The sequence below is a fragment of the Seriola aureovittata genome, chromosome 3 (genome assembly GCF_021018895.1).
Source record: "Seriola aureovittata isolate HTS-2021-v1 ecotype China chromosome 3, ASM2101889v1, whole genome shotgun sequence".
Lineage (NCBI taxonomy): Eukaryota > Metazoa > Chordata > Actinopteri > Carangiformes > Carangidae > Seriola > Seriola aureovittata.
Window position 1 is genome coordinate 30,471,528 of NC_079366.1, and position 22,937 is coordinate 30,494,464.

The window sequence follows — 22,937 nt, forward strand, 5'->3', positions numbered from 1 at the left end:
GTCATGAAGGAGGAAATTAGCTCTACAGACTAAAACAGTTTTTGTACCAGGCTGTAAACATTTTTATTTCTGCTGTAAGTTGGACATTTTAACATGGGAGTCTATGGGGACTGACTCACTGTTGGAGCCAGACTCTAGTGGCCGTTAGAGGAACTGCAGCTTTTGACTTCGGTGGTTGATGCTTGACCTGAAAACATAACGCCTCCAGCCACGGCTGTCACCGGCACGTGAAACTATATACAACCTCCCCAGGCTCATCTGAATGTGTGAGTGGATGATAAGTGAAGTCCATTTACCACTTTTCACTAGAATAAACAAACAGACGCTGAACGTGAGGCAGATGGAGCAGAGGACAGACTGACTCCTCTGTTGTGTGTGTGATGTGTAAAAACCGTACAGGCTCTTTTTTTTTTTATTCCTCCGCGCCGGCGACAGTCAGAGCAGCCGCCATTTTGTTTTCAGGTTGTCAGTCTTGTTCTCGTGGACACGATATCTCAGTAACACTGTGACAGAACGTCTTAAAATTTGACACAAAAATTCACTTGGACTCGAGGATGAACCGATTAGATTTTGGTGGTGAAAGTTCAAAGGTCAAAGGTCACAGTAATCTCACAAAATACTTTTTAGCCATAAAACCACACAGAAATTATGACAAAATTTCACACAAACGGTTCATATTTTCTGTGACTCTGGATAAACAGGGATGTAACCTGAAACTAGTCTGAGTGGCGGAGGGATACGACCACGAGGAAGTGGTTCTGCTTTCTTTAAAAAGCAGTTTGTGAGGTGCACCGAGCTAGAACTTGTCCAACAGTCGTGCAACACATCCTCCCTCATGAGGGTTATAGTGTTCAGCTTCTGCTGCAGCTGGATGATGAGTTCACAAACTTTTGTTTTGTACCGAGAGGTTACAGATTATATCAGCGAAGGCAGTGGTTCCTCTCTGTGTGAGGCAGCTTCTGCTGAACTGCAGCTGAAGAGTTGTTTTTAGTTGTTCCTGGTTGGTTCTGAAGAGGCTGCAGTGAAGTGAGGAAGTGTGTATATAAGTGGCGGTGTGGCGGTTGTCTGAGCTGAACCCGTTATAGAAAGTGAATTCACATCAGGACACATTCTGCATGTGTCTGGAAACCGGACTGATCTTCACTTCCCCTTTGTCGTCAGAATAAAGGAGCGGAAGGTTTTCTGATCAGGTGTGAGGTGTTTATCTCCTCATAGAAAAACTTAGAAATAATTTTAGTTTCTGTGGTTTTAAAGCAGTTTCACTTCATCTCAGTTAAATACATCTTTTGTTTCACCACATGGAACCAGAGAGAGGCTGAAAACTGATCAGGCCTCCTGAGTATCAGAGTAATCATGAGTCGATAGAAACAAATAGAAACTCAGTTAAACTCACAGAATAAAGTCTCTGCTCTTCAGCTTGTATCACTTCAAAAATATTTCCCAACAACTACAAACTACGGTGATCCTGAACGTTCAAGGGGGCAGAGACTGTGGGCGGGAACAGCACGTCCTGATATCATGTTGATGGATCACTGATGAAATCTGTAAATCAGTTCATTGATTGTTGTTGTTTTCGATCAATAAAAGGTCTTATTAAATTGACCTTTCACGGCTCAAGGACTTGTTAACTCCTGCAGCTGATAACCAGAGAAGAAGAAGAGCAGCAGGTCGACACAAGAGACACGACACAACAGACGCTTCATTAAACTCTAATTAAACCTCCATCGAGTCCAACATGTTTGTGACTTTAGCTAAATTAGCATGAAGCTAACATCATCAGTCTGATTTCTATTAGATCTGTCAGCAGAGGAACTGGAGTAGGATTTGTGAGGAGGGGGAGCGTGCGTCCAATCAGGTTGGGGCGACACATTAAAGCTCCTCCAGTGTAAAGGTCTGTGTCCATGTGTAGTGTGATTATAGATCAGCTCTAGCTTCTATATTAATACTGTGAAAGTATCAAAGCCTCAGTCCACAGAGAAATGCACACAGCCTGTATTCAGAAACTGAGCCTTAAAACCAGCCGTCAGGACTTCTGGAACTTTGTGATGTCACAACAAAGCAGTCACCAAGCCCCGCCCACCTGGACCCACCATCCAAACCTTGCAGGATTTGGTTTCTCTGAGTGCTTTTACCTGAAATCTGCTTTATTTTTATTGGATCTCTCAGAAAACAGTCAGCCAATCAGAAGAGAGGCTCAGGGCCTCCTCTCTTCTGATTGGCTCACCGACCTGTTGTTACTAGAGCTCCAGAGAGAAGCCTGAGAGAGGAGATGTAAAACTACACTGAGATGGTTTTTATATCTTCTGATGGATCAACACTTCAAATAAAACACAGAAGAAGAAGAAAACATTGAGCTTTAAATGAATCTGTGTGAAACACATTTTGTTTTTGTGTTGTATTCATGTAAACAGACTTAAAACACAGTTTCTACAGTAACTTGATTTCATCATCAGGCCGACTTCCTTCTTGACTTGTCACTTGTCACTGCTGCAGATATTATCACACTGAAGCAGCAAACTGAGAAGAACCTGTGACTCTCCAGAGGAAACAACATCTGGTCTTTGGCTGAAAACTAGAATCACCTCCTCACGGTTGTATCCCTCCACCAACCAGTCAAGTTACAGGAAGTATGGTCACAACCTCCCCTTCTCTTCCTGAGTTATGATCAAATAATGGTGTTTATAGAAAATTATGTGAAGTTGATAGTTCAGCGTCTCATGATTTTGTCCTATTTGAGTTGAATTGTGTCATAATTAGCGTATGAATTTGTGAGTTATGGCCAAGAACATGTTTTGTGAGGTAACAGTGACCTTGACCTTTGACCTTCTGAGATATCGCGTTCATGAGAATGGGACGGACGGACAAACAACCTGAAAACATAATGTCTCCAGCCCTGACTGTCGCCACTGTGGAGGCATGAAAGAAAACAAACATAGTAGCTTAGCATCAAAGCTAACAGCGTTAATGGATGAATGTTCACCTGTTCACCTGGTCAGTGTGCAGATGAGTGACAGCTGCTCTCAGTCTGCAGACACACTGTGGTTCCTGATATTTAATCAAGTCATAGAGCAGGAGCCACAGTCTGAGTGAGACTGAGGAGTGAGGGCTGAAGGTCTGATCGACTCTGATCAATATACCAATAAATCAATTCTGCTCGTACGGTCACAGCCACCACCCAATGTTTAACACACAGATTAAAGAAGTTGTTTTCTACAGGTTGTATGACATGTTTGTTTCCTTCACCCTGAAGTTAGTCGAAGCGTCAGACTGAGCAGAGTGTGTGTGTGTGTGTGTGTGTGTGTGTGTGTGTGTGTGTGAGCTGCAGCAGCAGTGGAGGTTGTGAACACGGCGCTCTGTCATCATCCACCTCCACACTGTGAGACTCGCCGACATCACACCTGCTCTGTGCAGCGGGACGAGCCGAGAACAAAGCAGCTTATGTAAAGTCTTCAGACGACAACAGGCAAGACGATCTGAGGTCACATGGTTCTCACACACACACACACACACACACACACACACACACACACACACACACACACACACACACACACACACACACACACACACACACACACACACACACGCGCGCACACACACACACACACACACACACACTCCTGCCCTACCACTGATTGATGATGCTGCTGACTTCTGCTTCTCCTGAATAAATATAACTTTAAATAAAGTAAAAATAACAGACTGGTTTCTAAATGTCGGCGCAGTGGAAGAAAACTCGACTGTGCAGGAGCTGACAGCTGTTTGTGTTGGAGAACCTGAAGGTGACTCATGATGTTACAGCTCAGAGACGTTATTATTAATGTCTGATTCATAATGATAATCAATAGGTTCCTAATCAAACGGTAAATCTGATCCACCTTCATCCATGTGCTCCACCTGCTAGGAGCTACATTTCTCAGCAGTGTGGGTGTCACCGTCTGTAAATCAAGTGCTCCCACACAGCAAAGTAATGTTTGTTGTTTATATGAAACATTAGAGTTTGTTTTGTCTCTTTTCGCTCTTTAATTACAGAGTTAGAAAAAAGCTGTTGACATAATATAAATGTACTGTTGTGTTTCCCGGCGCTGCGCCTGACTTCTCCTCTTCCTCTTCCTCTTCCTCCGAGGCGACAGCCACACTCGTCTTTTACTTTTAAAACTCCTGCTGTCTCTAAACGCTGCTGACCTCGTCGTCTCCAGAGTTGCGGTTCAGTCCGGACGGACTTTTGGAATGAAACCCGCGGTCGCTCCCTGATTGGGTCTTATCAGTCGTGACGCATCCTTCCCTGATTCGTCACTCGATCACGCTCCAAGCAAAGAAATCTCTGGTCTTAACTTTCCACCGTTGCTCACAGTTTTTTCAGCAACTAAACAACCAACTAAAGAGAAGACAACCTGCTTCCTGTTTACACCGGGACCCAGTGTAACTCACACGACTACGTGACGCTGTAGACTGCGGTCTGCATTATGAAGTGTGAGGGCGACGAGCGCCGACTCACCCGCTTCCTCAGGTTGTAGGTGAGGACCAGGTTTCTGGCGAAGTGGTTTGCGAAGTTGGAGTAAAACTCCAGGACCTTCTGCAGCGCGTCCCGTTTGATGATGTGGAGGTCGCAGTAGGTCAGCGCTCGGACGTTGGCGCAGGACTGAGCCAACGTCATCTCCTTCCAGAAGACGTCGCCGAACACGTCGCCTTTACCTGCAGGACAGACGGACAGACAGACGCAGTTTCATCATCTTCTTCACTCAACATCTGGATGATTTATATGTTCCACAATTTCACATCTCCAACAAACCCAATGTAATGTTATTAATAATATAAATAATAAAGGCGAATAAAACATTCAGAAACAAAAGAAAAACAATATAATAATAACAACTTTATTTATATTATAATATATATATATATATATATTATAATATAAATAAAAACATACAAACATAAAAACAAAACAGAGAAGTAGTGCATAAAGTACGTGTGTTAAAACAATGAGATCGATGGAGCAACACAAGAAAATAAAACCAAAAGTGATGAAGTTAAAATTTGAATCAAGAATTAAAAGCTGCTTTATACAAGTGTGTTTTGAGACGTGACTTAAACAGGTGCAACGACTCAGCGCGCCACACCAGAGGACGCTGGCAGAGTTTCCTGGTCAAGAGGCGGGGCCTGAACCAAGATGACGGAGTTCTGATGACACCAAGTAGATCATCTGACCGGCCCAGCAGACGTTCGTGGCAGCAGTGAGATCTGGTGAGTTTCAGTTACATTCATTCTGCCCGTTAGTTTCTCTATTAATCGTTTAGAAAACAGAAAAAAAAATCCATCCTGCTTGTTCCTGACACACAAACAGACGCCGACCTACTGTTGCATCAGCAGAACAGTAGGTGTTGAAGAGGGAGTCGACAGAAGACGATCCAAGGAGCAGAGAGGTCTCCTCACTGAAGCCTCTCCTCTTATATAAGTGAGATATGAAATATGATTACATGTGAAACTCTCTCTCTCTCTCTCTCTCTCTGTCTCTCCTGTCAGACTGATGAAGCGTCAGCATCATTTCCTCTGACAGTTTCTCAGACTTCAGTCTCTCTGAGCTCGTCATGTGTCACGGCTGCGATCCTCGTTCTGCTGTGAGCGTGTCGGCAGCTTCCAGTCACTCCTGCAGGTTAAACTGGACCAATGACGTCTCGTTAGCGCAGCAGCAACGAGGCTCAGTGGATCATGTTACACTGCTGCTCGCTCCATTCGAAAAGTGAAGATGAACATGAAGATGTTCAGTCCAACACAGGAACTGGTTTCACTCACTCAGACGGTTCAATCCTCATATTTGCTTCAGAGAAACTTTGGGGGGAAAAAAAACAAGCAGCTTTTCTCCTTTAACCACATTTTGGGTTCTCTAGACCACAATACTAACTTTTTCTCAACAAGGGCCTGGTGACATATGAGGATATTATACTGCCACTCAGTAATCGAAATTTAAAACTAATGTCCTCATATGTGGACATCATTTTGCTCCGGTCCCAATCAGCCTATATAGCAAAGAATAGAGTTCGGGTCTTAGGAGGTTAAAGCAGCAACTGGAACAAACAGTGACACTGTGCTGCTGACTGTGCTGATTGGTCCGAGTGTCGTCCTGCTACAGCTTCGTGTTAAATCGCGACAGCGACACTCGGGCTGACAGAAACCATCACACCAGATTCTCACAGACAGCTGCAGAGCTGCTGCCGACATCCAGGACTTAATCTGAGCCAGATGACACACAAAGCTGTTTCACAGCTCTGCCTTCGTCTCTGACAGCAGAGTTTATTTATGAAAACAACATGTTGAGCACGGAGGCGGCTGCTTTATGCTGCCGAGGCAGATTCAGTTTGTACGTCTTTGATCACAGTCGACACAAAGTCTCTTCAGCTCAGACTTCAGGAATCCTTTTCTTAAAGCAAGAGAAACACATCTCCCAGTGTTGAGAGTTTCTTCCTTGTTTCAGGAGTTTTCTACAATTCAGCATCAGCTGGCCGACCTCCTGACCTTTGTTAACGAAGATATAAAAACCATCTCAGTGTAGTTAAACTAAAAATAAAGTAAATTTCAGGTAAAAACACACAGAGAAACCAAATCCTGCAAGGTTTGGATGGTGGGTCCAGGTGGGCGGGGCTTGGTGACTGCTTTGTTGTGACATCACAAAGTTCCAGAAGTCCTGACGGCTGGTTTTAAGGCTCAGTTTCTGAATACAGGCTGTGTGCATTTCTCTGTGGACTGAGGCTCTGATACTTTCACAGTATTACGTAACTACTGTATACTTTACTGTATTGTATTTGTGCATTACTGTGCAACATATGTCCCACGGCCCATTGTGAGTCTGGCCCAGCCTCCAGAGCTTTTGGTTTAGTTATGTTTTGTTGTTTGTACATAAATTAACTGTTTAATTGAATTGAATTATGGCCTCCTCTTTATATGCTGCTGGTCACAAGGTTGAAGTCACATGGACGCCTGCAGTAAACATAACAAAAGTGATGTTTGAAAACTGAAACACATTACTCTGGATGAACCCTAGAATGCTTTGCAGTGTAATTTTACAGCAGATTCCACCTGAACATCTGATATTAAAGTCAAGTTTCTGATCCTCGTTAATGTCACAGAGTCAGTCCGTGTCTCTGAGCAGATTCTGTTTGAAAAGATTCATGTCGCTGCTCAGGAACACGACGACTTTCATCATCCACATCTTAAATAAAACCTCTGTCGCCTCTGGAGGAGACGGATGAACGACGGGGCGTCAGAGGGTCACAGTGACGAGCGCCGTCATTTATGAAGCGACAGAACGCTGCAGTGAAAACACACATCCATCAGAGTGAAGGATGGTTTGGATGCAGCAGCTGCAGCTGCTCACAGAGAACATCTGTCTTAATGTGAAAAGAGGAAGTGAAGCCGGGGTGAAGACGTGGAACTTTAAATAGTTTCTAATGTGATGTGAAAGTACAGAGGCAGCGGTGCGCGGCTCGGTGTCCCTGAGAGATCTGCAGGGAAAATCTAAATATTTATCCGGAGAGGAACCGAAGCTGAATCAGTCGGCCAATAACACATCTCCTCTGGAAATTATCTGGAAGTAAAGCCACATATCTAAAGGACAGAAACAGGTCAGAGAGCTGCAGCCAGCTCGCCTCGTTTCCTCTCAGCATCTCAGTCACAGCGAACAAGAAAAACAACTGAAACCTGGAACTTAAAGAAGGCGACAGCCGGGTCAGTGAGCGGCTGCACATCTGCAAATCTACGTTAGCGTTAAACAATCATTTCCGACATCAACACTATCTACAGAGGTGTCAACAGACCGGACTATACACTGATCCTCAGGTTGTCTCTGTTAACAAACAGCTACAAATAGAAAACACACACACACACACACACACACACACACACACACACACACACACACACATACACACACACTATCATTTTCAGGGCAGCAGAGGAAGCCGACAAGAACAAAGTCAAAATAAAGGTCAAAGTCGTCAACTAAGTCAAATAAATAATTTTCTGGTTTAGACATTTCCCAGTGTCGAGGATGTGAACCATGTTCGTCCAGACTGGAGCTCTGAATCTAAATCCTCATGATACTGATGCAGATGTTTGGGATGTTTCAGTCACTTGCTTTTCGATTTTTAAAAGTTGGACATGAGGCAAACAGGGTCAGAATTTACCCACAGGACAATTCCCCAAAGTCAGAACACAAGCATCGCTCATCTATGTGTTCGTGTTCTGTCTCGGCCGTATAAGATTTATAACTTTGTAAATGTGTCACTAGATGAACTTTCAGAGGACCATCAGTCAGCAGGATTCCTCCTCCGGTTCTCCCTGAACCAGATCTAATGAAACATCCACCAGTTGCAGAGATGGTTCAGTCGGACAGGAAGCCGGGTTCGTGTCGGCGCCTGCACGCTGACGGCAGAGCGCTGCTGAGTGTCAGGGAGCCGTTAAAGAGCGCAGCGCCTCTGAGCACCCTGAGTGAATTGCATAATGACTGTGACAGATGTTCGTTCAGCTGCGCTCCGCCTCGACAGCTTCCTCCGTCACCTCTCACTCTGTTTGTTTCTGAAGCGGTGAACGCTCTCCCTCCCTCCAGGCAGAAACAAGAACACACCGCACACAAAGAGCAGGTTTTGCTAATGAAGGCCCTGGAGCATAATTCCTCCGCACTCTGACGGAAACAGAAGAGCAGCCGAGCGTCTTCTTCTTCTGCTCGCTGTTTCTCTGCGTGGCAGGTGACTCTGTCTCAGGTGTTTCCTCTGGAGACGGGCTTTCACTTCTCTGTTTCACTTCCCCAGCGGAGCAAAGGGACGCCCTGTCTCCGAGTCCCGCTGGGGGAACTTTTAGCGTTGACGGATGAGTCCGACCGGGACGGAATCCAGAAGGTTCTGCAGAACCGGACTGAACTTTCCAACAGGAAATCTCCTTCAAGTTCCCTCGCCGTCACCATGGGTACACGCCAGTTTCAGTTCACCGCCACGAAGGCGTCACAAAGATCTTATTTCTGTCCGGAGCAGCGAGGACACAAGACCAGCCGCCACTGAAGTCTTAATCTAATCTGGATCATGAATAATATTCTACCAGAGGAGGACAGATGTTTACATAAACTCTGATTAATCATCTCTATTAATTCTAAAATATTCTGATCAAACCTGGATTATTAAATATTGAATATTTGAAGAAAATAAAGATAAATAAATACACAAATAATTAGATTTTGTTGTCAGGAGGAAACGTGATGAACAAACTCTAAAAACATGTTTCCTCTCGTCACGTCTTCAGTGGGAGGGACTAAGATGAATTGTCATGACGACCGGCGACTGAAACGACAGGAGGGAACTCCACCTGATTTTCAGATCTCTAAGTCATTTCCTGCTTTTTCTGAGCAGCAGCTTTTTTTTTTCTCCCGGTTGAAAAAACTTTTAGATTTTAATGGTTGATTTTTGAAATATTTCTGTTATTTTTTGAGTAAAAACATTAAATTAAACTTTTCTAGAAATTGTTTTTTTACATTATGTTTTGTGGTTCCGGCTCCACCTGTCAGATCTCTGTTTCATCTGAAGATTAATCTAAAAGTGTGTTCGATTAAACAGTAATGAAAACAATCAGCTGAAGGTTTCCCTGAGTAAATCAGACATTAAAGTCAAGGACGAACGATAAACGATTAATTACACATTAAAGAAAACAAAACATGAACGAATGAATCTCCAGTAAAAACACTGTTTTTCTCTGTTTGTGAAATATTCAAATCCAGATTCTCAGTTCTCACCTAGAATGGCCACCACCTCGTCGTCCTGGATGACCTCCAGTGACCCCGACACCACGAAGCAGAGGCTGTCCACGCTCTCTCCGGCGTGGTAGATGAGGTCGCCCGGCGCGCTGTGGACGGTCTGGAACTCCATGGCGAGGGCGCGCAGACAGCCGTCGCTGGCCAGCCGGAACGCCGGGTGTTCCTTAAACACCTTCCTGTTGAGGTGGACGCAGATGTCCGCTCGCATGTCCTTGGGACAAATCTGCAGCACCTAAAAAAATATGTCATGTCACAGTGTCAGTCCACCTTTGTGTCAGTGCCTCTGATCTGTCAGCGCCATCCCAACACTCTCCACCTGAGACGGCGAGCAGGACGGAGGCGTTACCTTGTCGGTGTCGATGCCTCGGGACATGGACCAGGTGGACACGATGTAGTCCATCACCCGCTCGCTGAGGCCTTTGGGCACCTGGTAGAGTTTGAGGAAGTCTCTGACGCTGTTGAGCATCTCGTGGTAGCGGTTGGTGTTGGCGTACATCTGCTGGAAGATGGTGGTGACGTTACCGAAGATGGTGGCGTACAGCAACGCTGCGGACAGGAAGGAACAGGAAGTACAGACACTGCATGAGTTAAACAGCCAACCCCATCCCCTTTAAGAGCAGCGGCGCCTCCAGGTTGACAGCTCTTTTCCACGGCAGGTACCGACTCTCTTTTCTTTTGGGTTTTACATCAGATATTGTGGAAAGAACCTGGTGCTCTGTTTTCTTTCTCTCACTGAGGCCTGATAGATTTCTGATCCATGCTTTTAATACGGAAACTCACAAAACAGCTGAGGAGGTGCAGACGTTTCTCTGCTTGGTTTCCCCTTGATTAGAGAGAGAGCGTGAGAGCTTTGTGCTGCAGTCGCAGCGCAGCATCGAGGGGGAACGACCTGCAGTGGGAAAGAATTGAGTCGGTGCCTCGCGCTGGAAAAACGCTTCAAAGACACAACGACATTGAGAAACTACAGCGAGTGAGTTTCAATACGTTTCACAGAATTACACAAAAACAACTGTGTTTTTGTCCTAGAACTATTTTATTAAAGCTTCATAGTTTAATCCTCCTGATCAGTGGCTGTGACTGGTTTAGTTACCACAGGGTTCACAGGCCGGCGTGCTCGGCTTGTTCCGGATCAGCTCTGATCCTCAGACTCTGCAGCGCTCTGACATGTACGTCACAAGAAGTTTGGTAGTTTTTAAGTTTGTGAGATTAACTGTTCTATCACCTCCGAGCCTGAGCTCAGCTCATCAATACAAACTGCTGCAGTGCCTCCCTGACTCAGCCCCCCCCCCCCCCCCCTCAGCCTGTCAGCAGTATGGACCCGGGGTCAGCGGATCAATACCGCCCCTGTCCAGCAGCAGCAGCAGAAACCTGCCGTCGTCCAGCACTGACAGCAGCAGCTCAGAGTCGCAGTCGTTACACGGGACTCGCAGTGACCTTCACAAAGGTCACAGCACAACTTCAGCGCAGCGGCGCCGCCGAGCCGACGCTGAAACAGCAACAGCAGGTCCAGAACCAGAGCCAGGTCCGGAGCTTTGCCGCTGAGCAGCCGAGGTGTTTGTTATTTTGACCTGCCAGGACGAACGACGGGAAACGTTTCAGAAGCTCACGGCTACATTCATTTACTCACTAACAGATGTTTAATCCAGAACAGATGTTCCTCTCATCCACCAAAACAACAGAACAGACGGTCAGACCTCAGGAGAGAGTTCAAGGGTCTGACTGAAATCATCTTTAACACAAGTATCAGGTATAAACAAGAAGAGAAGAAGAGCTGGACTTTATTTTCTTCTCATAATCATTTAGTTTTCATCATCTACAATGACTGAAATGATCTTTGTTTTCATTTTTCTAAAAACGTTATCCTTGAAGGAGGAGGAGCCAGATGTTTCCCTCAGCAACATGAACCGCCACGTTGTTCTGTAGCTGTTTGTTAAGTTACTGCATCTTCACACAGAGATCATTAAACGCCGCAGGTGCGTGTTAGTCCTCATGTAAAGGTTAGAAAACCTCTGTGGTTCACTGAGGGACGTCGGTAAAACTGAAACTAAACTAGTCTGACTTTGACTTAGTGCAGAAAATAACCACCTGAGATGAGAATAAATGTTCGCAGAGGCGGAGAGGAGGAGCGCGGTCCGGTCTGCGAGAGACACCAACAGATGGAGGATGTTCCTGAAAGAAACTGGACCAGTTATTTCTGTCTTACATCCCAGCCTCATGTCACAGAGCAAGCGCCACAACGCTCGCACTCGCTACGGTAATGACCCCAACTCTCATCCTGGATCCGGGAACCTGGCTGTCATAGCAACCGCTTTCCATCAGCCGACAGGGGTGGGGGTCAATAAACACTCAGCTTCCTTCAGTGCTCATCGTGAGTCTAAATAGGAAAAAGGTTTTACCCAGCCTGCACTGCAGCCTCAATACAGTCCAAGTACAGTTTCTGTACAGGAGCCCCAGAGGGACAAACTGTCAGAGCAGGATGAATCCCCGCACTGCAACAGGAAGTGAAACTGGGTTAGAGGTTTCCTTCGCCGCCTCTTGATCTGATTTCACTGCTGACAAACAATCTCTGCAACAAATCCGACTCTTACGAGTGGAGAAGTTTCTCATTCGTCGGGATTCAAAGTCAGAGCTGAACGTGATCCAGACGAACAGGCCGTAGATCCTGATGTGACACCGGACGACAGCAGCTTCCGATGAAGGAGACAAATTGTCAACATTACAGCTCTTCATCCTTCAGCTCGGTGAGGAAAAGCTTTTACCTGCAGGACTCTGGAAAACCTCCACCAGCTCACCGCCGGCCCCGAACGCCACACACTGCTCACGTACACCGACTTCAGCTGAACTAAGAGCGGTTTGGATTTCATAAGGTTAAACCAGCGGCTGCCAACCTCTGATATAAAACCAGAGTGTAGCTGTGTCTCATCGTCATGTTTCAGATGTCTAACAGTCTCCAACAGTTTCACCAGAGAGACGTCTCCCCTCTCAACTCCTCATGGTTTCAGTTCAAATGATCCGATATGTCACAACAACAACAAAAAAAGAGAGAGATTACAGACATCTGTCGACCCCTGAGGTTCATCTGGTGACCCTCTGAAGGTCCCCGACCCCCATGTTGGGAGCCACTGGACTAACTGTATAGTAGTTAAAACCAGCTCCGCTTGGAGCAGCTAATAAATAGATAGATTTATTTAACCCCTAGGGGAAATTCATGTGTCCATTAGCTCATTGTTGATAATAATAATAATAATTACAATAATAAAATCAGTTAATAACAAATGATCAATAATAATTAGATGAGTCCACTTCCTTTGTCTGAGGTGTTGTACAGTGGCAGTGGGAACAAAGGATCTCCATCAGTATGAACAATGTATTTTGCAAAGTTTTCTGCAAAACAAATAGTTTTACTTTTAATGTTTTTGCTGCTGATGCGTCTGAACAGCAGCAGGGTCTCTGCCTGCCAGCGCCCCCCAGAGGCCGCAGTGTTCATTACAGCCACCATATCAACAAACAACATCCTGGTGAGTCTCAACAGTAGCGGAGCATTAAATGTAAAGTTCATCCTGATGGTGGCGCTCGAGAGAAGGCCGCAGGTTCATCCTCTGGAGAGCAGGAATGAGATCAGAAGTTTTCAGAAAAAGAAGTTTGTGAGATATTTTTTCACACACCGAGGTTTTGGTCGGGAGGAATTATTTCTAAAGTAAAGTTGTTGGAGTCACCAAAGCCATCAGGATCCATCCTCTGGGGAGCTCCAGTATAAATATCCAAACCAAGTTTATAGGCTGGATGGACTAACATTACTGTTACACCGCACAGCGTGTCGAACTTAAATGTACATGGCAGGCCCTTGAAAACTTACTGAGAAACATGGTGCAGAGGAAGTTAATTAAATATTTAGAATCGAGGTTGTTGATGGAAAATGTGATTTCGTGTTTGTGGAGAGAATTTTTCGGGGTCTCTCGATGAAGAGCCTCATAACTCTGGATTTAACAAACTCGAACCAGCAACTGCAGCTGGTTTGGTTTCACGCAGAGATCCACAGTTACGACGTTTCACTGTCTGTGGTGCTTGAATATTGCTGTGCAGCATCAGTGCAGCTCCCTGCAGCTCTCAGGCTGAATCAGGCGTCTCGCTGAGCAGCTGGACGTGTGCAGACTGCAGCAGACAGCAGGGAGGACGTGAGTCCAGCTGATCCGACAGTGCGCTTAATATTTCAGTGAGGAACTCCACCGCACCAGACCTCGCCGTGTCAGAGCGCATCACGTCGCGGAGGAACTCCCGCTAACGGAGAGGCCGTCCATCTGTCCGTTCGGATCGGAGGAGACAGGCCGTTCTAAATCTGTAAAACGCTGACGAGCTTCACTGGAGTCAAAGCGCAGAGAGAGCGGCTCGTCACCTCCAGGTCTCCTGCTGCGTCCGGGACAGACCGGGAGAGACCGGGAGAGACCGGGAGAGACCGGGAGAGACCGGGACAGGCCGGGAGAGGCCGGGACAGGCCGGGACAGGCCGGGACAGGCCGGGAGAGGCCGGGAGAGGCCGGGAGAGATCGGGAGAGACCGGGAGAGACCGGGAGAGACCGGGACAGACCGGGACAGACCGGGACAGACCGGGAGAGACCGGGACAGACCGGGAGAGACCGGGACAGACAGTGAGAGACCGGGAGAGACCGGGACAGACCGGGACAGACCGGGACAGACCGGGAGAGAACGGGAGAGAACGGGAGAGACCGGGAGAGACCGGGAGAGAACGGGAGAGACCGGGAGAGACCGGGAGAGACCGGGAGAGACCGGGAGAGAACGGGAGAGAACGGGAGAGACCGGGAGAGACCGGGAGAGAACGGGAGAGACCGGGAGAGACCGGGAGAGACCGGGAGAGACCGGGACAGACCGGGAGAGACCTGGACAGACCGGGAGAGTCCGGGAGAGACAAGGAGAGACAAGGAGAAACCGGGACAGACTGGGACAGACCGGGAAAGACCAGGAGAGACAAGGAGAGACCAGCACATGAACGCAGCAGGTAACAGTGAAGGTCAAACAATAAACACACAGTGAGGAAGTTCAAAATTAAAATGACATTAAAGTCAAAGCTGACTCAGTCATTTCCTGCTCACACATTAAACCGGTCCACACATTACTGCAAACTTCCCTTGGTGACTTAAATGATCTCTAAGCTCCTCCCCTGAACAGCAACTACGTCCAATCACAGATTAGCAGCTGTAAACGGTTACATCAGGTGTGAGAGAGATCTTCTGTTTACTAAGAGTCTGATGTTTTTTTTAGTCTTTCCAAAACCAAGACAATAAGAGCTAAAGAGGAACTGACTGTTAAAATGTTAACGGTAACAAATCTCTATTAATGCTGATGGTGAATCTGTGACGGGCGGAGACCTTCACAGGTGTAGCAACAATAAACGGAAGCTGGGGCTCATCCAGCTGCTCTGATTGGCTGCTGCTCACTGTCAATACCCTTCAAGACAATCCTGACTCAAGGTCCACTTACAGGCTTTTTTACGAAGATTTTAACCAGACATCTCTATCACATCTAAGAGGTTGAGATCCCAGTCAGAAATAACTAGTAAGTGGACCTTAAGTTAACATTGTTTTTAACCCATTTTTAACCAAATTATTACAAGAACTTTGGGGCCACGGGGATTTAACACTTTTCTTTGGTATTTTAAGTGCTGTACTGCTTTTATTTTGAAAACCTTGACGATGGTGTTATAAGATGCTGATATGATATAAAATCAGTGGTTTGATTCTGACTTTCTTTCGGTAAATCTGTTTCCGTTGGTTGGTGGACGTCCTGAAAGACAAGTGAATTTTTTCTAGGAAGAAGAAAAAAAATTAAATGATGAAATGATTCCGCTGTAAAATATTCTTCTTCTTCTACAAATGAAAAATAAAAATGTAAATACATTTCTAGCCAAAAGAAGGAACAGTAATGTTACATACCTTGCTAACACACATTACATGTACCTTGTGTTCAGAGTGCATGGAGAAATTTAATTTAATTACATTAAATATCACCACTTCAGCCTCTTGTGGATGAAATCAGCACTATAATTATTTCTTCCCAGAAATATTCTTCTTCACTTGTCTCTCTGGGCTCGTTTTCACCGAAGAAACAAAACAAAAACTGTCACTTCAGGGCTTCCGTACTGGAGTCGTTACACGAGTGAGGTGGACGTATCCAGACAGAAGTGACCGTGACAGGAGGTGATGCTCAGCTGTTTCATACGAGCCTGAAGCCTGTTTGTGTAACTGTGTGAAAACGACACAACGTCTCTCAAACTCACAGCTGCAGGAGGAAACAGAGGATCAATCACACAGAGGAGGAAGAGGAGGAGGAGGAAGAGGAGGAGGAGGAGGAGGAGGAGGAAGAGGAGGAGGAGGAGCTCACAGGGTTCAGTCGACAAACAGCAGAAACCACCGAAACAAAAGAGTGCAGCCTCAGACCGACTGACTGACAGCTCTTTAAACACGGGAGGACAAACAGCGCAGAACAAATACAGCTGACTCATGTTTCCTGATGCTTCTACAGCTTCGTTTACATCACTGATGTTTGTCCACATCACTGTAAAACTGCTGCGTCTTCAGTTATGATCCGTCCTTCAAACACACTTTATTGTAAATTCTAGTTTTCACACCAACGATTTGAAAAGACGCCACGGACACGTGTGAGGGGAAATACGATGATGCGCAAGACATCGACAATATTTCCATGTGATCAGTCTGACAAAACAATCTCAACTCAAGGTCCACCTGCTAACACGTTCCAGGGCTTTCAACCATAAAACATTGTCATCAGAGGATGGAGTTTGCTGCAAGAGGTTAGAAAAAAGTTGAAGAGTAAAAGTTGTTTATTTTGTAACAATAAAAAAAAATATAAATTACATGATAACTAATCTGACACCAACGAAAAATATAAGAAATCAAATCATTTTAAAATTTCAAATGTTCACATTTCAAAATATAAATATAAAGAAGGAGGAAAAGCTCTTATTTTTCAAAATATTGATTATAAAGAAAAATAAAAAGTTAATAACTCAATAACTTCAAACGTGCTCATGGACGCATAAAGCCCCTCTAAGGAGTTTCAGCTGCTGATGAAGACCGTGTGAGATAGCTGAAAGCTCCGGAACAAGTGGTTCTTGAGTCGAGACCGTGGCGTCGGTGGAGTCTCGAATACGTCACATCATAGAGCTTCATGAGGAAACGGTCAGAGCGGATTAACGACCTTGAAAAGCTCGTTAAGAGGAAACAGAAGAGGGAAGTGGATGTTAAAGGGTTAAAGGGTCGTTTTAACTCCTCTGTTTGTCAGCTGTTAAGTTCATGTGGTGAGAAAATGGCCGACTGTTCCTTTAAGTGTGATTTTTAGCCGCCGCAGAGCCGCGGTCTGCGTGGGAGGAAGCAGAGGAGTTGTTTTCTGGCGTCAGACAGCTGATGTAGACTCTCTGCTCCACACGGGTTCACAGACACTGATGGATCATTATGACATTTCACATTAACAGATTTCACTCAACAGACGCAGCTGAGAAAAATAAATCGCCTCCTCAGTGGATGAAGGTCGCTGTGATGGAAACACAGCCACATGTTTCCTCTCTGTCTGTATTTTAGACATTATTATTATTATTATTATGATGATGAAAGTAACAACTGTTCACAAACACGGATTAAAGAAATTCATCATATTTATGTCAAACATTAAACCAGTGGGTGAAGTAGAGGAAATATTTCACTGGCTGGATGTTGCAGAGAGAAGCTTTGAAGATTTGCAGTATTTGGTTAAATTAAATTCACTCTGTCTGAAATGTGTTGAACTGGTTAACGAGCTGTCAGATCGTTAAGGAAAAGACTTGTCGTGTATTTATATTATCTCTGTGTGAAACCTGGAGGGACACAGTTACATTTATACATGTGAAATATCTCCTTAGATCACCTGACAGGAGTCACATGTTACTGGAGGATGGAGGATGGATGGATGATGGATGGATGGATGATGGATGGATGATGGATGGATGGATGATGGATGATGAATGGATGATGATCAATGGATGATGAATGGATGATGGATGGATGGATGATGAATGGATGATGGATGGATAATGGATGATGGATGAATGATGGATGGATGAATGATAGATGGATGGATAATGGATGATGGATGGATGATGGATGATGGATGAATGGATGATGGATGGATGGATGATGAATGGATGATAGATGAATGGATGATGGATGGATGGATGGATGGATGATGAATGGATGATGGATAATGGATGATGGATGAATGATGGATGGATAATGGATGATGGATGGATAATGAATGATGGATGGATGGATAATGGATGATGGATGAATGATGGATGGATGAATGATGGATGGATAATGGATGATGGATGATGGATGATGGATGAATGATGGATGGATAATGGATGATGGATGGATAATGAATGATGGATGGATGGATAATGGATGATGGATGAATGATGGATGGATGAATGATGGATGGATGATGGATGAATGGATGATGGATGGATAATGGATGATGGATGATGGATGATGGATGAATGGATGATGGATGATGGATGATGGATGGATGGATGAATGAATGATGGATGTATGATGAATGGATGATGGATGAATGGATGGATGAACTGATGGACAGTTCATTTTACAGGATTTTATTTCAGATTACAGATTTAGTTTTTCTCAGGTTCAGATTGAAATAAGCAGCGACGGGCCTTAATCTGCAGAGTGTGAAATCCCCACTGAGCTTCAGTCGAGCTCTGAATATGAGTCGGACCACTGAGTCAACCATCAATAAATTATTGACAGACTCGTCTGACTCTCCTCTGCTCCTGTACAGAGGGATTGTGGGATTGTTTAGTTCATTTTGCCGGGAAAAGACACATGGAGGACAAAGTCCCGCCGTCTGGAGGTCTGACAGGGTCGTTCTATAGAGAGTCTGGTTCAGGAGCGTCACAGGTCACATGTTCACACTGACAATAACAAAGTTTGAATCATGAGAAAATATAAATTCCTGCATTTATATATGATTACAAACAATTAAAACAACTCGTGTTTTTATTTAGGAATAAGTTAAAGCTGAGAGGAGATGTAAAACTACACTGAGATGGTTTTTATATCTTTTGATGGATCAACACTTCAAATAAAACACAGAAGAAGAAGAAAACATGGAGTTTTAATCTCTTTAAAAGGGAGTCACTCTGATTCCAGCAGGATGTGTTTGTCTGTGTTACAGCTCTAAGGTGTAGCTGCAGCTTAATGGAGCCTTTTCCCTTTTAACTCTTTCCTCTGGTGGAAGGTGAAGCTGCAGATTTCGACGAAGCTACGGCGGCGACATAAACTGACCACAAGAGCTGTGATTGGTCAGCACGGGCTGATGGTTCTACAGGTGGTAGAAACTTATTTCCTTTGTTAAATGTTCATTTTGTCCTTTCCTGACCTGTATTGTCTGTGTGTGTGTGTGTGTGTGTGTGTGTGTGTGTGTGTGTGTGTCTGCTGTTTCGTCTCGTCTTGCTTCGTTTTAACGTTTCCTCTTTGGGGACTTTTTTTGCGAGCGTCTCGTGGCAGACTGATGATGTGATGTAAGGCGGCGGTAACACAAACCCTGTGACATCATATCATGGGGGGGGGGGTATTGGGGGTGATCCTTTTTTTGTAAAAGTTTTCTAATCAATAAAAAGACAGTTTACTGTTAGTGGGGAGCGACTGATGAAGGTGAGGTGTGTATCACAGAGTGAACTAGAATCACCTCCTTGTGAACGTATCCCTCCGCCAACCGGCCAAGTTACAGAGACACGGTCTCAGTCTCTCCTTCCTCAGTGAGTTAGTGAGTTACAGCGTTGAATAAAGGCCAGAGGTGTATTTGCAGAACATTATGATGTCACAATGAAGTTGACCTTTGACCTTTGGGATATAAAATGTCATCACGTCATTTTATCATGACAGACATTTGAGTTAAATTGTGTCATAACTAGTGAATGAATTTGCGACTTACGGCCAAAAAAACGTCTTTTGTGAGGTCACCGCGACCTTGACCTTTGACCTTTGACCAAATTCTAGTCCAAATAAATGTTTGTGTCAAATTTGAAGAAGCTTCCTCAAGGTGTTACTGAGATATCATGTTTTTGCGCGAACATGTTTTATTGATAATAAGTTAATCATTTGTTAGTAATTTTAAAAATGCAACATTAAATAAAATAACTTTAGACCGTTTATGATAGCTACTAGCTAACGGTAGGCTAACTGCTGCCATCAGGGCGAGTGTGCTGTTCACTCGTCTGTAGCGTCTGTTTCTGAACACCAGGGGGCAAAGTCCTCAAACAACAGCTCAGGCATTTAAATAGCACCAAAATTTGTGTTTGAAATTTGATATTCGGTCCGGTAGGTACCGCCTGTACAGGAACCGGTGTCACGTTTGCAAAAGATTTTGATACCTGACCGTGATTTATACGTATTTTCCTAACCTTCCTGTTTTGTGTTAATGCGCTGCTAACACTTTCCTTATTCGGTTTTATGTTGTTGAATATTGTTTTGTATCCGGCAGAGATCAATAAGTTTGAAAGGAGAGTGACTTACATCCGATCATCATCATGGCCACGGCGAAGATCTTCTCTCCGTCTGTGTTCGGTGCGATGTTTCCGAAGCCGATGCTGGTCAGACTGGTCATGGTGAAGTAGAGCGAGGTGATGTAGACCGAGTCTTTGCTGGGCCCGCCCTCCCAGCGGCCCAAGCCCGAGGCGTTGAACCTGTACGGCGTCCCCACCGTCTCGCCCAGCAGGTACAGCCAGCTGTCCATCCTCACCATGTTGGTGTCCTCGTCGATCACCTCGTAGTCTCCGATGCTGTACCAGATACAGGCCAGCCAATGGGCCGCCAGGCCGAACACACACACCAGTAAGACCAGCACCGCGGCCCCGTACTCGATGTAGTGGTCCAGCTTCCTGGCAACCCGACCCAAACGCAGCAGGCGGACCACTTTGAGAGAGCTGAAGAGACTGCTGATCCCCTGGAGAGGAAGAGGAGGGAGGAGACGAAGAGATGAGGAGGTGTGTTTCCATTTACCTGCTCATCACATGATTTGAAATTGTCTGGACCAAACGGACCAAAACTACGGGTGTAAAAGAGGCTCAGAAACTAATAATTCAACACAGATCCTGAAGTAAACACGACCTAAATATTAGATCAGGAGCCATTTTCTTTGTGCAGGAGTGGAAACTTTTATTTAATATTATTACTTTTATTATTTATTTTTACATGAGACACTTTCATCGTCCTTCTTCTTCTCATGGAAACGTCTCAGTCACTTGTTCATTTAAAATCTCATTTCATGATAAAACTGTGAAGCGTGATCGCCGAGTGTCATCAGCTCATCGCCATAGGAACACGACAGTCCGTTATTTGACTCATTGATTGACTCCCTCTGGCTGGTCATTTGGTTGATTCATTGACAGGAGGAGAGCTCTAACTGGAGCTGATCGGTTTCCCCAGATCCACTGTGACGTTTAAAGACACTGATTTAAAGAAGGTTAGAAAAAGCTCTAAAGCTCCATTCAGACTGGATTTATCCCTCCAGGGGAGGTGATTTTAATCCTGTCTAAAGTATTTGGGCTACTCTGATAGATGGAAACATTTTAACACCAACATATAGATCTATTTGGGCACCGATATGACGACAGACAACATTGAAACCACCATTAGACCCTGTAAAAGCTCATATGAGCTGTTGTAATGTCAGCTACAGGCAGGTCCTGCTGTTTAGTGACGTACTGGCAAACCGGCACCATTAAGAGAAGCCGAATTAGCTTTTAGCAGCTCCTGTTTGCAGCGTAGCCATGGATGCACGGACACCTCACTGCATCACTGTGATCAATGTGATGATTCTCAGGCGAGTTCTGCAGCTTCTTCTCTCCGTCATCTCTACAGAGACTTCTGGAGGTTGATTCTGGGTGGACATCAGAGATAATGACGCCCCGGGGGAGTGTGAGTCACGCTGAGCGACATGACATGTGTTTCACGTGCATGTGTTCGGATCTGACCGAGTTATGATTTGTCCTGCTGAACGTCCATGTCCTGTGATCTCCCGGTGGTCGAAGCGCTTCACAATAGAGAGGCGTTGGAACAAAACAACAGATACTATAAGAGAGGACACATTAAAGAAATAAAAGACAATTAAATGTCCTGAAAAAATACAGTTATTTCAGGATGGAACCAATAAACCTGAAACCTCATCAGTACAGAGCAAGAGAGTTAGCATTAGCACAACCGCTAACACTGTGTCAGCCACTGCCAGTTCCAAGCTAACAAACAACATAAACAAATAAAAGATGCTAACTACGCTAACGGTTCTGGTCTCAACAGACTCCTCCTCTGAGTCGGGGTCTGACTGAGTCTCTCTGATGTTTCCTCCTCTAACCATCTTCATACTCTCTGCTCTTTCACCTGTCCACCTGGGGCAAGCAGGTGGTGGGCGGGGCTAAAGGCCTGATCCCGTTTATCAACCAGGTGTGATCAATGTGTGATTATCTGAATGTAAAACAGACCCTCAGCCAATCACAGTAGCAGCTGAAAATGTAAAATAAAACACAGTGTAAAACTCATGTTATGTAATAATCATAAGAGATTCTTGACCGAGGTCAGTGCTTGTGTTTCTCCTCCTCCTCTCTGCTTCAGTGCTCTTAGAGTCAGGAAGGATGCAGTCTGTATGAAAGATGCATAAACACGTATGAAACATGTATGAAACACGTATGAAACATGTATGAAACATGTATGAAACATGTATGACACGCGCAGCAGCTGCTCTGCCGCCGACAGACACGCGTCCTCTCCGTCGTTCCTGCAGCCTCTCCTCATACCACTCAGCCGCCTCTCCGGCTCCTCTCATCAACAACGCTGTTTCCTCACTGGGGAAACACCCAGAATGCACCGCTCCTCCATTAGCAGCCCTCACCGCCGCCGCTGAGAGACGCTGAGCACCGACAGCGTGACTGAGGGGAGAATGAAAAGGTTGATTTCACCCTCATGGGCTGAAGCCCCCGGCACTTCAACAACTTTGTTTTCCTCTCTACGGAAGCCCAAACAGGACTTCCTGTTCCCCTGTGATCACATGATCATTAT

The 22,937-nt window shown here is 45.2% G+C and overlaps 1 protein-coding gene across 2 annotated transcripts in view; it reads right to left on the reverse strand.

The window, feature by feature from the left end:
• Window positions 1–22,937, reverse strand: part of kcnh1b (potassium voltage-gated channel, subfamily H (eag-related), member 1b) — a 48,625-nt gene that overhangs the window by 9,949 nt on the left and 15,739 nt on the right. For both annotated transcript variants that reach the window (XM_056369196.1, XM_056369189.1), the window contains 4 exons: window positions 20,400–20,829; window positions 10,146–10,345; window positions 9,779–10,031; window positions 4,499–4,695 (listed from right to left, as the gene is read on the reverse strand). In XM_056369196.1, coding sequence (XP_056225171.1) covers window positions 4,499–4,695; window positions 9,779–10,031; window positions 10,146–10,345; window positions 20,400–20,829 — 1,080 coding nt within the window. The remainder of the gene's footprint in view (window positions 1–4,498; window positions 4,696–9,778; window positions 10,032–10,145; window positions 10,346–20,399; window positions 20,830–22,937) is intronic.